General features: G+C 42.2%; 1 protein-coding gene across 3 annotated transcripts in view; it reads left to right on the top strand.

Moving 5' to 3' along the window:
• The window catches only part of ARID1A (AT-rich interaction domain 1A), a 72,117-nt gene that overhangs the window by 18,295 nt on the left and 35,569 nt on the right, over window positions 1-18,253 (top strand). For 2 of the 3 annotated variants that reach the window (XM_045545864.1, XM_045545863.1), the window contains exons 2-4: window positions 7,861-8,073; window positions 9,446-9,898; window positions 11,497-11,613. In XM_045545864.1, the coding sequence (XP_045401820.1) occupies window positions 7,861-8,073; window positions 9,446-9,898; window positions 11,497-11,613 (783 nt within the window). The remainder of the gene's footprint in view (window positions 1-7,860; window positions 8,074-9,445; window positions 9,899-11,496; window positions 11,614-18,253) is intronic. The other variant, XM_045545865.1, reaches the window with a different exon arrangement.

Genomic DNA, 18,253 nt, shown 5'->3' with positions numbered 1-18,253 from the left:
AATGAACGTGCATCTCAATGCTAATGTCACTCTGTGCTGGAGATGGGAGGAGCTTTGGAGAGAAACCCTGTAGCCCAAATGCTCCCAGACTGGACATATGAATCTCTTGAGATTAAAAATACAAATTCTTGCCCCCACCCCAGACTTGGTGATTCAGAATCTGGAGAGTAGGATTGGATTGAGTAGTTGAGGAGGTTGAGGTATCACCTGGTTAATTGTCTTCACCACTCTCCCAGGAAGTTGGTTTGAGAATTGGGATTGGAATCCAGGTGTTCTACCTCTCAGTTTAGTACTCCTTCCACCAGGTTGTACTGCTGCCTTACTCTTGAGATAGAAAATTATAAAGAAGAGGATGTGTAATTTTATCAGATGGCATTTTGGTTCCTGTTTGATCGTCTTCTTGGGGCCTTAGTATTGTTTCTGTATCTTTGGGTTTTAAGTGGTACCCGAAGAGAAATTCTTTCCAAAGAAGTTGCTTGGCTTCCTTAGAGGCTTTATGTAATTTCTTGGAAATAAGGAGAAATTGGTTAGCTAAGTTTGGTTTTTACAAAAAAAGTGATCTTCATTGTTTTAGGAAGAGCATATTCTCTGTAAAAGGTGACTAATGAAAGTGCTTTGGATGAAGAGAAGGACTTTATCATTTGTTGGGGAATTCATTAATTTGGTGCTCTAGCTGCTTTATTTGAAGGGCTCTTTCTGAAACCAAAGAAGAAGTAAAGAAATACCAGCCACCTGCTTGTGGTTTTTCTGGCATGCCTCTTTTAGGTGGACAGCTGTAAGGTGGTTATTATGGTTGGCTCTCATAATCTGATTGAGTTTTGCTAGATAATTCAATGGCTCTTCCCTTTTTGGTTTTCTTTTTCTAACCTTAGTGATTTTCCCCTGATCTTCTGGTCTGGAAGTATGGAGCACAGTAGCCTATATATTTCTGAGCTAGGGAGAGAACAAGGCCTTTTGTCTTGTGGTTTTTTTTTTTTTTTTAAATCAGTTTTGAGATAGCATGAGTTGGAAGGTCCCAAGTCTGATGTCTAGTTACAGCTTTTATTGGGGGTTTGTTCAGGCTGGTGCTTCAGATGGTATCTTTGAAATGGGCTGTTAGTCTGCAAAGGAGAACGTGCCCAGATCTTCTAGAATGGTTTCTGTAAACAGAATGCAGTAGATAGAACTACTTTTCATTGACTTTGGATTATTTTTATTCAGTTTGGAAACTTACAGAGGCTTGAAAGAATTAAAAAAAAATAAAAAGCTCTTTTTGGGGTTGCAAACTAGTTGTTGGTGATTCCTTTCTCACCAAAGGCAGATGACCAATTTGTTTAGAACTTGAATGAACCAGAACTAGAATGAAGGAATTGTGAAGTAGAAAACTGGGATGTGTTTCCTGGGTTATGAATAACAGAAACATAGGCTGAGTGAGTTTGATTCTCTGGGTCAGGTGTTGGTATAATCTGATGAGATATTTTCCTGTCACCAATTTAGCTTCAGGAAATCTTTAGTGCTGTCCCTGGTGAGGCTAAATAGGTTAGGAACCTCTTACTGTCCTAGGTCACATAAATAGTCACGTTTCCCTACTGTTTAAAAGTAAAACAAAATGAAAGTAGTTTCCTTATTTTAGGCCTGGTCTAACTAACTAGGTTTCTGGGTAACTAACCGGGTACAAGTAACAGGTTTCTGGGCAGTTTCTCCTCAGCTGGGGTAGGGGGTCCGTGACCAGTCTTTAAAGCCATGATGTACAGGGTGGGTAAGCAAAAAAAAAAAAAAAAAAAAGAGGATAAGCAGTCATTAGTTACAGATGTCTGTGGCTGGGGAGAAAAGGGTCAATGAGAATGAATTATGCTGGTCAACTCATGGGTACGAGGGTATCAAAGGGTGGTTCTTTCTGTGGACACATATTCTGTCTTAAGGTATTACTACTAAGATGTAAGTGAGCCACGTGGAGCTGGCAGGAATCTGAAAGCTCTTGATTGGGAGAGGCTTTAACTTTTATGCTTGTCCCTGCCTGGAATGCTCCTGAACAGGGGAGGCTCCCATACTGGAACTGGATCAACAGCTGCCGCCTGCCCCTGGAATCACAGGAAGCCGAGGCCGGGTGCCTTTGTATGGGAGCTCTGCAGCCAGACAATAGTTTGTGCTGGCGGGGCCATGTGGCGAGTCACGTGACCTGGGGCTGTTTTCTGCCGGGGTCCTTACCCATCTGTTCTCTCGGCTCTTTCTGGGTTATCAGGCTCCAGTCCAAGTCCTCCCAGGCAGCCAGCTTCATGGCCAGAGATTACGAGCACTAACCTTCCTGGCAGGGGCGGTGTGGCTTCCAGTTTATGCAGATTAGCCATGTGTTTCTCACTTCAAGGCGTTCCACAGGAAAAGCCTTTTCCTGTGTTTGGCTCTCAGTGGGCGGTTCCCAGCTTACTGTACTGGGACTCAGCAAGCAGCAGGCATGCACGAGAGGGATCACAGTACACTGGCCCCCCTCTCCCATTCCACCTCCAATGCTACGTCACCACAACACAACCACTCGCGCTCTCATACTGTTGGTGTCATTCATTCGGTGCCAAGATTGCTTTAAAAAATTCCCTTGGCCCCAGTTCAAACAGGAGTACAGCTGGGATGTGTTAGATTTTAGGCAGTCTGCCCTCAATTTGAGATGAGTTATAAATAGCAGTGCCGACTTCCTTAACTACCGCTCTCTGAGGTAAAATGCAGGTTAATTACTGTGGGAATCAATTAGGGGGTTCTTTTGGTTAAAGAGCCAGGGATGCATTTTTTATTGTTATTATTAAAAGTCATACAACAAATCTGGCCAGGAATAAATTGAAAGCACAAGGAGTAAGAAATAATATTTAAATGTCCAAAATCCAAGGTTATAGCTCTAGGTTTACACTGGCCCTAACTAGTTGGCATTTAGGATGACAGAACGAGTGGTGGTCAAGACTTCTCCTTTCTGATGGACACATTTTTGGCAGCCCCTGGTCCATCCCTCTCTATTCTTATTCTTGCTAGTCCTTGGCACTGTTGAGTACTAAATTTGGCTCCTTAGGGTTGCTGCCTGGTCACTTCCTTTCTGTATCTTTGGATTGAAAATGGAGCTTTCCTCAGTTGGACTTTTATTTCAAGAAAATTATGAAGTTTCTTTTTCTTGGTGCCACTGCCATGTAGTGTAGTACATTTTGGTGAATGGTGTATCTCTGCTTAGAAGTTTTGAGTTCTTGGCCCAGTCTTCTCTGTTCTCTTCTCAGTCGTGGTCAGATAAAGAATTTGCAGCTATGTTTAATCTGTGAGTTTCATGAAGCTGGTTACTTTTGGTTACATGACATTTTAGCCCAGGTCCACCTTAAAGTCTAGTTTGTTATATCTCAGCAACCTCTGAGGGTCATTATGGATTTCCTTGGTTCAATAAGAAGTTGTAAGAGACTCCAATAGCCAACTAGTCTGGGGGGTGTAATTCTGTTTGCTTGGAGCAGGGGAACTCTATATGCAAGTGGTAAGTCTGCTAGCTGTTCTGAATATATTTAGAAGGACAAGCCTGCTGGGCATCCTTACCTTTGATGTCCCCAACGTGCATCTTTCAATGCATTTCATTTGGCAGGCAGTGTATAACATGGCCAGTGATCTGGAAAGAAATCAGTGGTGGATGGAGATGAGGAATTTTCTTATGGCTCTTTACCCCTTTTTTATTTTTATTTTTTACGAATGCAGGAGAGTATATAGCAGGGCTGCCCCTGCCCCCCCCACTTCGCTGATCAAGGGGCAGCATTTTCGTCTCAATTATGTGTCTCTGTGGCACAGCCTTTGCTTTTGAAGTGTAATCACAGTAATCTACTCCTGTGGTTTCCCATTGAAAGGATTTCCTCTCTGTCTTTCCCAGAGTGGAATCTCAGGCTCTTTGCAGCTAGGGTTTGGTGTTTCCCATCCCCTGCCTTGTGCCTGCAGACTGCTGATACTGGCTTTTATGTCTTGCTTGTAGTAGAGATTTTCCTGGTCTGAAATCGCTACTTTCCAATAAAACTGATTAGTGAAGATTTAAGGCCCCTTCTCTGTTATGAGAGACTGGAAGATGGCATTTCATCTATAACTGCAAATCACAAATCTTTCACAATCATTTTAAATGTCAGAAGTGTGAGTTAGGTTCCTACCCCCCCCCTTTCCTTCTGATATGAGATGTCTAACTCTGACATGAGACTAGAGTAATCTGATTGTTTGAACTGGATATATTTTAGTTTTCCAAGTAAACTGCATATTCTGTTAATAATAAGCCTTTGGTGAAGGGAGTCAGAAATCTGATGACCAGCAAAAGAAAGTGTCTTAATTTTAATTTTAGAATAAGAATTTCTTTGTGCATTTATTTTTGGTCTGCAGAGATTTCCTAAAGTTGAGATGGGACATTCCTTGAACCCTTAATAGCCCCCATGTAAGTAGCTGTACTCACTTAGGAGCACAGTCTTCCTGATGTGAGAGAGGAAAAGGTGACTTGTCTTTAGCCTTTTGTTCTTAAGCAGTATATTTAGGGATGCCCCTGCAGTTTTGAAATCCTCCCTGGTATAGGATGGCACATACATTTATTCTCAAAGTGTGCTTGGTTTCCCTTGACTTTTCCATCCTCCTCTTTTCTCTTTCAGTTCAATCCAAATTTTTTTCTGCCCTCACAGTCAAATCTGTCCTTGGGTTGGGTTTAGGGTGTACCCCTGGCCTTATGGCTGGATGGTTTGGTCTGGGCTCTCTCCCCATAGTGTCCCCTGACCACTTGCAATAAGGTAACATTGAACCGTTACCGAGCCTTAGCTCTGCACTTGGGTATTTGGGGAAACTTTGAAGGTAAAATACCTGAACTTTAGCTTCCCAGAACTTAAGCCTTGAGAGATGCTATCGGTTGGAATAATTAGCTACAACTACATGTTAAATCTTAGGATGCTAACTGAATTTACAGTAGGACATTTGGAAATGTGAGAAATCAAAGTGTGCTGAAGATATGGGAAGTGGCTTTGTGTTGAAAGGTCAGGTTTCTGCTATTAGAAGCCATTGTGGACAGGAGGGCAGGGCAGGTTGCCATTGTAGAGAGCTGGGAAGGTACAGTATGTGGGGAACCTTGGAGAGAGACATAAAAAATATGGAGAACAGGACCACACTGTAGAGGGCTTTAGAGCCAGGTACAAGCACTGTTTATCATTATTGAGAACAACTACCATTTATCGGGCATTTAAAACGAGGCATGTATGAAGTATGTTATGTGCCTTTTAGTTAAAGAATTGGTGTCTTCAAAATAGGATGGTGAGAGAGGATTTGAACCCAAGTCTAAATTACTTCACTCTGCTTTCTGTGTGATAATATTATACAGGATTTAGTGGGTAAGAAGTCTGTAGCTATTATTGAGCTGGGAGTGATTAAAGTGATTTGGGAGCATTGCTGTAGAACTGCCCTGTCTAATATGATAGCCACTAGCCACATGTGGTTATGTGAATTTAAATTAATTAAATGTAAATAAAAATAAGAATTTAGTTCCTCAGTCATATTTCAAGTACTTAATATTACACATCACAGAAAATTTTATTGGACAGTGCTTCCTTAGATCACTGGTTCTCAGCTAATAGTACACATCAGAATCATTCAAGGATCTTAGGGCATGGGGAAGAGACCAAATCCTTCCAGACCCACTAATTGGAATCTCTAGGGAGAGGCCCAAGCATTTGTGAAGCTTCACAGAAAATTCTGATCTGCAGCCCTGGTTAACAGCTACTGCTCTAGAAGCTCCATGGTAACTATGGTAATGACTGCCCCTCATGTTGTGGGGAGACCTAGACTGACAGAGATACCCAGAGCAGGCTGGTCTCTCTGTTCAACAAACACAGTCTCTTCCGTTGGGGGCCACGTGGACAGTAGCTGCGGTCTGGGCTAAGATGAGAACCTTGGTGTGTTATGTGGCATGGTGTGGCTGTGTGAGCCCCTAAGCTCTTTACAAAAGAGAATGGTGATTTTTTTTGCTCCATTGCCAGGCGTATTGGGGGAAAACTACATGCTATATATTAGCTCACTAGTCTAATTGTTGTTAAATAGTCCTGAAAGAATCCATGTAGCTCCAAAATTATGACTGGGAAGCTCCAATGAGCTTCAGATATACATGCAGGACTTGGGCAAAAATTGTTTAGTTAGGATTGTGGGAAATAGCACTTTAATAACATTGACGTGTAGGGGTGATTTGGGGCAGTTTTGCTATGATTCTCCACAGTTTAGAAACGTGGGGGAGGCCAGGCACGGTGGCTCACGCCTGTAATCCTAGCACTCTGGGAGGCTGAGGCGGGTGGATCGTTTGAGTTCAGGAGTTCGAGACCAGCCTGAGCAAGAGCGAGATCTCGTCTCTACTAAAAACAGAAAGAAATTAGCTGGTCAACTAAAAACATATAGAAAAAATTAGCCGGGCATGGTGACGCATGCCTATAGTCCCAGCTACTTGGGAGGCTGAGGCAATAAGATCGCTTGAGCCAGGAGTTTGAGGTTGCTGTGCGCTAATCTGACGCCATACCACTCTGTCTCCAAAAAAAAAAAACCAAAACCGTGGGGGAGAAGTACTCCTGTCATCACTATTACCTTTTTAGCTGAAGTTTCAGCTGTAGCCTGAAGAGAACTCTGGTCTTTTTTTCCTCTTGATATTTAGAAGAACAGCCTCTGTGGCTTATTGTGTTATCTATTTTCCTTCATGAAAGCCCTACTTCTTCTATTATTAACATAAAACACATAGTAGCATTCTTTAAAAAAAAAAAAAAAGACTTGCGGAGAACCAATTGTATAGATTTTCCCCTCCCTTATTTTGGAAGTGGTGGTGTTGTTTAAGGTCTTACATAACTTAAGTTATAGAATAATAGAACTAGAAGGGACCCTGGGGGTAACCTAGACTAGTGGTTCTTAAAATGTTTGGTCCCTGGACTAACAGCATCAGCATCACCTGGCAACTTGTTACAAATGCATATGCTAGGTCCCACCCTGAACCTGCTGAATCAGAGGGGGGTGGGAGTGGTCTGTGTTTTAACAAGCCCTCTGGGTGATTTTGATGCATGCTAAAATTTATGAACCGCTGAACTCCTTCATTTGAGAGTTAATGATATTCAGGCTCAGAGTATTAGTATCTAACCCCTACCCCCAATTTAAGTAAGATTTAGTTTCTTCAACTTGGGTTATCTAAAAGGTGCTTGGAAAAACTTGTTCTTTAAAGAGACAAAAGTTCTGTCCTCCTTATATCCTCAAATTCTTTCATATTTAATAAAGGAGATGAACTTTTCAGTTGAGATGAACAAGGTTCTAAATTCAGAGTTACTGTTCTCCCCATAATTGTAACTTAGCCTCATTGCTCATTTGGAAGAAAGCATATATTTAACTGTTTGTGCTATAGTGCAAACAGACTACAGATGTGTAAGGAAAAAGTTTCTACTCTTGGAAGAATAGAAACATCTGGATGCTTGTGTATTTGAATTCCCAGGCACAGTATTGAAGCATCAGTTTTGGTATTGTTGAACGAGGTCATAGCAGTGTAGAGTAGCGCTGTCCTTTCCTAACTGACGGGCCTTTGTTCTGATTGTCTATACCACAGAGTGCATATATTAATTGCTCCACACCTGGCCTGTCCCTTGGATCTTACAAAGTATTTGTTAGCTTTCACAAACAGGTGGTATTTTCATTTTCTATATGACAAAATCAAGATTCTAAGGAGGGTTAATTCACTTACTCAAGGGTTACTGGCTCTGTCCCATTACTTTTTTCATAGTAATTGGTTTCCTTTGTGGCATACAGACTCAAAAAACCTGTATACTTGGGTTGTATATTCATATTGGCCAGAGGCCATCAAAGCTTCAGGTTAATGAATTGCTCTTTATTTTGTAGCCATCCAGTCCAATGGATCAGATGGGCAAGATGAGACCTCAGCCATATGGCGGGACTAACCCATACTCGCAGCAACAGGGACCTCCGTCAGGACCGCAGCAAGGACATGGGTACCCAGGGCAGCCATATGGGTCCCAGACCCCACAGCGGTACCCGATGACCATGCAGGGCCGGGCGCAGAGTGCCATGGGCGGCCTCTCTTATGTACAGCAGGTAGATGGTGACTGATTACCTTGACACTTGTTGCTGTCCAGGATCTGGTCTGTGAGCTATAGAATCAGAATGTATCCTTGGCTTCCAAGCCTCTTGACAGGAGCATAGGCCAGCTGGCTCAGTTAGTTAACAGTATGCTACTAACAAGGCCAAAGTTGTGGGCACCATCCCATGTGTGCTCCAAGGAAAACTGCTCTCTGGCCACAGGCTGTACATGTCCATCTTTATCTCTTGACCTGGCTGGCCTGCTTATACCCACTAAGTGGTGATCTCTGAAGGAGATGGGGTGAAAGGCAGTGGCTGAGCACCTGTCCACTGCTACTGCTAAGAAAACTGGTCACACTGTGTGCCCTGGGGACGAAAGAGACCCTTCACGTTTCTTCAGTCTGTCAGCCATCCAGTTCATGTTTAAGAAGGAATGGGAATAGAAAAAAGAGGGAAGATTAAACAGTAAAGATGCTAACAGATGTTGCAAATGTTAAGATGTCCCCTCCTCTCCTTTTGTCTGGCCATCCTCACCATTATCTTTTTTCTTCTTCCCTTTTTTTTTAGCCATTCTTCCCCAGAAAAGCATACATCATTATCTTTTTATTGTCACTTTTTGTGTTGACAGAATTTGCTACTGTTTATATTTGAGTGATACTCATCCTGAAAATGGTGAGGGATGGAATATAAAACCTAACTTTACTTCTAAGACTTTAAAACAAAATATACCCTTTAATATGGAAAATGGGATCCTGTTACTTTTTTTTCCCCAATGAGAAAATAGAGAAGAGATGGGTAATGTGGGGTTTTTTGTGTGTTTTTTTTGTTTGTTCTTATTGTTTGGATTTTTTGCCTGCTTACCAAATATATTCCCAGTGACTAAAATAGTGCTTGGTACAAGTAAACCCTCAAATATTTTTTAATTGAGGACTAAATGACAGAACCAGAGTAGTTTAGTGATTTGCACACTGTCTGGATTACTAAACCCTAGGTTTTCAGTTGGCTAAGCCAGGTTGCTATTGAAGATTCATGGTGGTTAGGATTCAGATTCTTAACTTAAAAAACAGTCTAGGCTATGATAAAAAGAGTACGCTCATTGGTGAAAACAGCTACTCTTAAACTCATGTAAGTTACCCAGATATTAAATAGTGTAAATTTTCAGTGGATGAATGTAGTCCACTTGTAAACAAGCCAACTAATAACCCAGGTTAGCCATCCTTCCTGACACAATTTAGACAGGGATGGTAGAAAACCCTGGGCCTTCTCATTGTGAGACCTGGCTTGCCTGCTTTCTGTACTCATCCTCAGGGCATTGCTTCTGATAGAATACTTCACTTTTCTTCATCCAGGAGAATCAGTGCTAAAAGTATCTTTTCCTTTCCTACAGATTCCTCCTTATGGACAACAAGGCCCCAGTGGGTATGGTCAACAGGGCCAGACTCCATATTACAACCAGCAAAGTCCTCACCCCCAGCAGCAGCAGCCACCATACTCCCAGCAACCACCATCCCAGACCCCTCATGCCCAACCTTCATATCAGCAGCAGCCACAGTCTCAGCCTTCACAGCTCCAGTCCTCTCAGCCTTCGTACTCTCAGCAGCCATCCCAGCCTCCACATCAGCAGTCCCCAACCCCATACCCCTCCCAGCAGTCCACGACACAGCAGCACCCCCAGAGCCAGCCCCCCTATTCGCAGCCACAGGCACAGTCTCCCTACCAGCAGCAGCAACCCCAGCAGCCAGCATCCTCGACGCTCTCCCAGCAGGCTGCGTATCCTCAGCCCCAGTCTCAGCAGTCCCAGCAAACTGCCTATTCCCAGCAGCGCTTCCCTCCACCACAGGTAAGATGCCCCTGCCTCGTGCTCTACCCTGTGTGTTTCCACAGACAGCCTGGGGGTTGGTGTCAGGAGAACTTTGCTATACAAAGTCGTTCTCTAATGTATACTTAAAGACTAATTAAACTCTGGGTAAACATGCTAACTGAATTGATTGAATTAATAAAGGCATAACCTTTATTTAAAGACCTGTAGTTCTCCTTAATGATGAAGAAATAGGGCAATGGAAAGTTGCATAGACAGATGAGAAATTAAATAGGACTGTTTTTTTTTTTTCCTTTTAAACCAGCATATCAGAACTTGAGCATCCAAGTGAGTTTGGTCTTTTTTCAAAACAGTCACTTTGGAAGGCTGTACTGTACATTCATTCCAATTGCCATTCCATTCTGCTGTTGCTCAAAATATTTGGACCCCTTCATTTGAAATTGCCATCAGAGCTGATATCACATTCTTTAGAATATTCTCAGTGGCAAATCTTACTTTTTGAGGGTGGATTTGATTTTGGGAGATAGCAAAAATTCATCTGGAGCTACGTCTGGTGAAAGAGATGTAGGTATTGAAGCCTTAAAATAGCAGTTTGGGTTTTATTCTTTATAGAGCCAAAAGAGGAGAAATGACTGAATGATGACAGGTCCACTAAAGATTTTGTGCATTGGTGGCATCATTGGAATAAATATCTCATCCCAAGGTGATGCCTTTGAAGGAAGCAATATTCGTTTTGATGCAGAGGTTCTATCATGAGATTTTTTTTTTTTTTAAATAAATTGGAGGCCGGGCATAGTGGCTCACGCTTATAAATCCCAGCACTTCGGGAGGCTGAGAGGGGAGGATAGTTTGACATCAGGAGTTCATGGCCTGGGCAATACAGTGAGACCATGTCTCTACCAAAAATTAAAAAATTAGCCAGGCGTGGTGGCACAAGCCTGTAGTCCCAGCTACTTGGGAGGCTGAGGCAAGAGGATCGCTTGAGTATGGGAGTTGGAGGTTGCAGTGAGCTGTGATCATGCTACTGCACTCTAGCCTGGGCAACAGAACAAGAAAGTATCTCACAAAAAAAAATCAAATTAAACTAAATTAATTGGTCTCGTTCCTTGATAGGTATAACTTGCAGTTAGCCAGATGTTAGCATATAACCCCAAGAAATAGCTCTCTGTGGGTAGCAACAAATAGGCAACAATTTCATCAGAATAGAAAGAGTCCACTGTGGACATTCTTTTTTTTTTTTTTAAGAGACAGGATCTTGCTCTGTTGTCCAAGGTGAGGTGCAGCAGTCCAATCATAGCTTACTGTAACTTCAAATTCCTAAATTCCTGGGCTCAAGCAGTCCTCCTGCCTCAGCCTTCTGAGTAGCTGGGACTATAGACACATGCCACCACACCCACTTGGGTTTTTTTTTTGTGAGGACAGGGGTCTTGCTATGTTCCTCAGGCTGCTCATGACATTCTTAAGAGCCACAGCTTGAATTTTTCTGCTTTCAGATAATATTGCTCACAATTGGGCTTTCTCTTGGACCCAACTTCCGTTGCATGAGGGAGTCCCATAGCTCTTTCACCACCAAGTTTATCGAAACCAGGTCTTCACAGCTTTTGTTTTTCTTGTTTTAGGAGCTATCTCAAGATTCATTTGGGTCTCAGGCATCCTCAGCCCCCTCAATGACCTCCAGTAAGGGAGGGCAAGAAGATATGAACCTGAGCCTTCAGTCAAGACCCTCCAGCTTGCCTGTGAGTATTTCTGCTACCTTCTCAAAAGTGATAGGGGCAGAAAGGAAACCAAAGAAAACTAGTTTCCAGTTGGATATTTTGTTTGTATTGATCTAAATGAACAATAAGTTATTCTTGAATTCAGTTTCAAAATTCTGAGTAGGCGTTTAAAGACTGACTTGGAGAACATCTATTCTGTCTACCTGCCCAGGAATAGGTTTGTGATCTGTTTATAGGGTTTATTGGTTTTGTTTTTGTTTTTAAAGCTTGGGCTCTTAGGCATGAACTCATGAAGGGCAGAGAAGATGGAGATTTTAGAAGCACCATTCTCTGTGAAAGCTGAAAAAAGTCTGTTTCTTGACTTTACTCTTGAGGGCTTAATTTTCAGGTTTTTGGCTTAGTGTTTACCTAGGAGGTAGGTAAACACTAAGCGGTTTTTCTGGTGGTGGTTTTGTATGAATAGGTGCTTTTTTCTAGTAGTGTGCTTGGTGCCCAGGTGCTTGATTATGGAATCAGGGGCTTATTTATGGAATGGACTGATCATATCCTGAGAAGGGCAGTATAGTCTGATGATTAAGAGCTTGGGCTCTAGAGCAGAGTTCCTGAGTCTGCATCTTGATTCTGCCACTAACTCTGTAGCCTGGGGCAAGTCACTTCACCTCTCCATGCCTTAGTTTTCACATCTGTAAAATGAACCTAAAAATATCCGCTTCATGGGGTGGTGATTAACATTAAATAGGTTAATAGAGAGCAAGCAAGCACGGGCATCGGCACATTACAAGCACTTCATAAATGTCAGCTTTTATAATCGTCATCTCGGAGGGCATAGGGATTGTGCTTGATATCTGAAAGACAGTTAACACCAACTATTTAATTGTAGGCTGGTTCTGGGAACATTTACCGTTAGTCTTAGCTCTGTGGGCAAGTCACTCAGCCTCTGAAAATTAATCTGGTGGGCACAGAAATAAAATAGGCTACTCTGAAATCTAGTAAGATGGTAGGTAGCAAGCCCTGCATCACAAATCCTACTTCAGGTTAGGAAATGGAAATTTAGCCACACATACCCAGATAATAGTCTTCTAAAATTTTGACTTTACTTGGATTTGAAGCCTGTCTTTTCAGTTATTCTGACTTGGGAGAAAATGGTTTCTGGATCTTTAAGGAATGGGTAGAAGGCAGAAACTCTCTTCATTATGAAACCTCCACTGGCTTCCCCTAAAGATGTCTGAGACATAACCTTAGTAGGGCAAGATCTATAGAGTCCCTCAGTACCTGGTGTTCAGGCTTCCAAGGCCCGGATGAAGAACCACTCTGTCAGATAGGACTTCTGAGGCTGTTGACTTTCTCAGCTAAGGAACTGAGGGAAGGAAGTGTCTGAATAAAGCGATCACTCTTTGTTCCCTTCTCATTAGTGTCTGTTGCAATCCTTTTCTGCATCCTGAACTTCACTGGAATGTGCTTTTTAACCTGATTCAGTCAGAAATATGTAACCACTCCCTCATCATCTGTGGTCTGTGGCTAAATCGGGGTGAGGTGTTATTGTGTCAAGAACCCAAATCGATGGATTTCTGTCAGTGCTGTAAGTTGCTTCCCTTCAAAAAGTTTTTGCTTGCTTCTGGTGACCTTTCAATAGAACTGTATTTGGTATTTTTCAGTCCTGGGAAGGCTCATATACAAAGATCCTGCATGTATCTGAGGGTTGGGAATCCAAGAGCTTCTGATTTGACCTACTGAAATGAAGGTGTTGGCAGCTTTTTAGGCCCAGGGGAGGGATGTTCCTGGGAAGCCTATCACAAGGAACATTCCCAAGTTTAGACTTCTACTAAAGATTCATCCAAATGGGTCATTTGCTCTGTGGTAGGAGCTCTATGTGGGAGGTGAGCTGGCTGGGTTATTGGCATCTTGTTTTTTTGAATTGCTTTTTATCCCTCTGCTACTTGGACAAGAAACAAAAAGTGGTTATTCTTTGAAATTTTGATTTTGCCTACCCAGGCTAGGAAATAGTCACATCTGAAGAAATGAGAAGTCAGATTCCTTACAAGGGTCCTCTCCTTTCTTAACCAGATGTTCAAAGATCCCTAAGTTTGCCGGTGCATTTCTTCACTAAACAGATGTTTATGGGGCACCTATTTGTGTTTGGCATCAGAGCAGATTCTCGGCTGACTAGAGAGCAGCCCCTCCAGTTTCCTGTTGACTTCTTCACTCATTCACCTTACCTGCTTGGCCCTAAAGGCATTATGATTGTGACCTTGATTATTGCAAAAATTCAATTTTGAGGAGTTTTTGCTCAACTGTTAATGCCAAACCATTTAGCCGCTATTATCCTGAACATGTTATCCCTGTATTTAAAGGTCTCAATATTTTCCCATTAATCTTAAAATAAACTCCAAAATCCTTAATATTACCAAGGCATCAGAAACACAGATTGCTGTCCCCCTGCCCTGAACACACATCTTCTCATTCAGTAGATCTGAAGTGGGGCATGTGGATGCGCATTTCTGACAAGTTCTTCGATGATTCTGATGCTATTGGACCAGGGATGGCAGTTTGAGAACCTCTGCTTTATTCTTTTTTTGTCTGTCTGCCTCGTGGCTTTCTTTCAGTTTCTCTAAGGCCCCATATGCTTTTTTTTTGCTTTCAGACCTTTGCACACACTCTTCCCTTTGTCTTTTACTTTTCTCCCAACTCCTCCTGTTCATTTTTCAGACTTAAAGATCATTTCCTTAGAAAACTTCTTCCTAATCAAGCTTCAAGACTCAGCTTAAATAACTTCTATGATGATTTTACTGACTAAAGGTGGTTTTTATCTTAAAAAAAAAAATCCTGCAATAATTAAGACATACAAAAAGGTATAAAGAAGCTGGATGTGTTGGTGTGTACCTGTAGTCCAAGCTACTTGGAAGGCCAAGGCAAGAGGATCACTTGAGCCCAGGAGTTTGAGGCTACAGTGAGCTATGATTTTGCCACTGCACTCCAGCCTGAGCAAGAGGGTGAGATTCCATCTCTTTAAAAACAAAAAAGGTTTAAAGAACAATTCAGTGCCTGAGTACCCATCTTTAGAAACCAAACTTTGTTAACACAGGTAAAACCTTATATAGCCTTCTAGGATTACTTGTCTCTCTCTTTACCCAGAGAAGCACTATCCTATATTTGAGGTTTCTTTGCTCCATGCTGACAGAGCATTTTATTGATGCCTCTGCTTACTTGAATGGTAAGCTCCTAGAGGGCAGCCACTGTGTTCTTGACCTCTGTGCCCCCAGCACCTATTGTGTGATGCCCAGGACCAGTGGTTGTCTACCATGGCTGCATGTTAGAATTACCTGGAGAAGTGAGTTATCTTTAAAAACCATTGTCCAGGTTCATAGTGTTCTGATTTGTTTGATGTGGGGTGGGGCTTGGGCATCGGTGTGATTGGAAGCTGTCCCAGGTGATTGTGATTTGTGGGTAAAGCTCTACTATTCCAGATTGTGTCAGGTTCCTTTGCTATAGTAGACGCTTAGCACCTATACTTGTCAGTGCTTACCTCAAATGTAATTTAAATTACTTATTTAATGCAGGCTTAGTGGGGGCTGATTTGCTGTCTTGCTTGTTGCTATCATAGTTCCTGGCATACAGTAGGTGCCAACTCATTGGACAAATGAACCTGAGCAGCGTCCATTATGATGCTTATTCAGGAAGTATATGTCTGACAGGGGACAGCTTGACCATATTACTAGAATGTTGTTTCCACTGCTGGGCAAAGCGGCTACCACAGAGTATTATGGGAAGGCCCAAACTCCATTTTAAAAGGTAGATTGATTTATTTGTGCTTACTGACAGTGACCTTAAGAAGAAGTGAGATTAGGGTTTGTCATCTGTCTTGTAAAATATCTATCACTTCACCTTATGTTAAGAAGGTTCTTGTAAGGGATGGGTGAGCAGATCTCTAGGTGTTTCGTTAAGGTCTTTAATTTTCTTCATTATGGGGTAAAATCTTTAAGGGACTTACCTGAAAATTGGTATCTGACTTTTGATGATAGTCATTTTTGAGACTGACATGGAGTTGTATCTTTAAAAGCTTCTATTTAAATGACTCATCCAAGTGTATGTGGTTTCCCTAGAATAGTGAATGCTTCCCTAATTTTTCTTACTGAGGCACATTTGTAAATTTACATTTTGGTCTTGAAAGTGTACCTGGTATAGAGTGATGGAAAATGGATATAGGATTGAAAGCCCTGATCTGAGAGGTTAGCTAGTGCTTCTCAAACTTTAGCATGTATTAAGAATCACCTAGAGGTTAATTAAAACAGATTACTGAGCTCTACCTTAGATTCTGATTCAGTAGGTGTGGGTTGGGACCCAAGAATTTGTATTTCTAACAAGCTCTCGAGTGGTACAGATGCTGCCAGTTCAGAAGACCACAACTGGAATAACACTGAGGTAGGTAGCTCTCTGAAAGGGTAAGAAAAAAATTTATTAGACTAGGAAGCCACAGTGGTAGCTTGAATAATAGGGGTGATTTACACTATAGTTTGACTCTTGATGATCTTGAGGGCAGGCTGTGGGTTGAGAATGGCAGGAAAAAAGAGTCTTAGAAGAAGCAAGATTGCCTTACAGCTGTGGCCTCAGTGCAGTTTATTTCTGGGTTAGGAGAGCCCTTGTACTGCCAGTGCCACCCTGAGTGCTCTATGGTGCTCATCACTGGAGCCCTTCCATTAGTGGGGCCACATTTAGTTGGTCATGAAATCCTTAGAAATGGCTTTTTTTTTTTTTTTTTGACAGAGTCTCACTCTGTTGCCCCGGCTAGAGTGCAGTGGCATCAGCCTCATTCACAGCAACCTCAAACTCCTGGGCTCAAGCGATCCTCCTGCCTTAGCCTCCCGAGTAGTTGGGGACTACAGGCATGCGCCACTATGCCCAGCTAATTTTTTTTTTCCCTGTATATATTTTTAGTTGTCCAGATAATTTCTTTCTATTTTTTTAGTAGAGACGAGGTCTTGCTCTTGCTCAGGCTGGTCTCGAACTCCTGAGCTCAAACGATCCTCCCGCCTCGGCCTCCTAGAGTGCTAGGATTACAGGCGTGAGCCACCGTGCCCAGCCTAGAAATGGCTTTTGAATCTGGTTTCCCCTCTTCTTCCCCACTGCCTTTTTTCTCCAGATCCCTATTATCTCTTACCTGGTATCTTACCACAGACCCCTGACTGTTCTGTTTCTTTTCCTTCCAAGTCTTTCCTCAACGTAATCACCAGAGTGATCATCTTAAAAAAACAAACCTGGCCAAGTTACATTACTGTTTTAAAAACTCTGGCTAACTCTTGTCTATAGGTTTAAGTCAAAGCATGACATATGAATTCCTTTGTGATCTGGAGGATGAGGATATTTAATAAATAAATAAAGTGTAGATAAGTTCCTTGTCCCTGGAATAAAACCTGGTATAGTTTTTGCTATGGATGTTATATAGAAGGCAAATAGGTATTTTACAAGGGTTGAACTTGAATAGCTTCTGAACTCTTAGGTCTGGGATTCTGAATATGACATGGTTGCTATCTTCAAGGATCCTCTTCTGTTTCATTAGTAAAATAGACATAAAGAACATATGCCTAAATGTTAATAATGAGTGCTGTCAGATTGTGGTGAAGTCAGTGATCCATTTATGTCTAAGTAGTTAAGGGAAGATATCATGGAAGAAGTTAGTATTATTTGAGTGGTTGAAAAGGAAACGTCCGACATGAGCAGAAGCCAAGTGGGGATGGGGATGAGGTTCAGTATAGATGATATTTGGGAGCTGGTCAGGCTTCCTTGGTTGGGAAATAATAGGAAGGAAAGCTAGATCACAGGGCTTGGGGCCCTGGGGAGCTAAGTAAGCCATTTCGGTCTGCTCTTACAGGCATACAGATGGGTAATTAGGGCGATAACATAAAACTAATATTTTACAAAAATGATTCCTTGATGTGTGATACGATTTGGAAAAAGGAGAGTCTGAAAGCAAAAAAATGAGTTAGACTATTGAATTAATTCTGGCAAGAGGTGTGGAGTTCTACCTTTTCTATCTCATTTGCATAGCTACCTAGTCAGTCACACATATGAAACATGCAGGAAAGAATATGGAACTGAGAATTGGCCGGGCGCGGTGGCTCACGCCTGTAATCCTAGCACTCTGGGAGGCTGAGGCGGGTGGATCGCTCAAGGTCAGGAGTTCGAGACCAGCCTGAGCGAGACCCCGTCTCTACTAAAAATAGAAATAAATTATCTGGCCAACTAAAATATATATAGAAAAAATTAGCTGGGCATGGTGGCGCATGCCTGTAGTCCCAGCTACTCGGGAGGCTGAGGCAGTAGGATCGCTTAAGCCCAGGAGTTTGAGGTTGCTGTGAGCTAGGCTGATGCCACGGCACTCACTCTAGCCCGGGCAACAGAGTGAGACTCTGTCTCAAAAAAAAAAAAAAAAAAAAAGAGAATAAGTGGATTCTACTGGGTGGAATATTTAAAGATCTTGATTGAGTGGTGGAGCGGGGAAAGAAGTCTCATTGACAAAGATAAAAAGGGAAACTCATTTTTGAGAAGTTTGAGAAGTTAAGTTCCATTTTTATTTTGTGGAATATGATATAGTAAGATGTCCAAAAACAAATGCCTAGTTACTAGTTGGAGATAGGAGACTGAAACTTTGTTAAGAGCTGAGTCT

The sequence above is a fragment of the Lemur catta genome, chromosome 3 (genome assembly GCF_020740605.2).
Source record: "Lemur catta isolate mLemCat1 chromosome 3, mLemCat1.pri, whole genome shotgun sequence".
Taxonomy (NCBI): Eukaryota; Metazoa; Chordata; class Mammalia; order Primates; family Lemuridae; genus Lemur; species Lemur catta.
The sequence above is the reverse complement of the archived record's forward strand: the minus strand, read 5'-3'. Positions and strand labels throughout refer to the sequence as shown.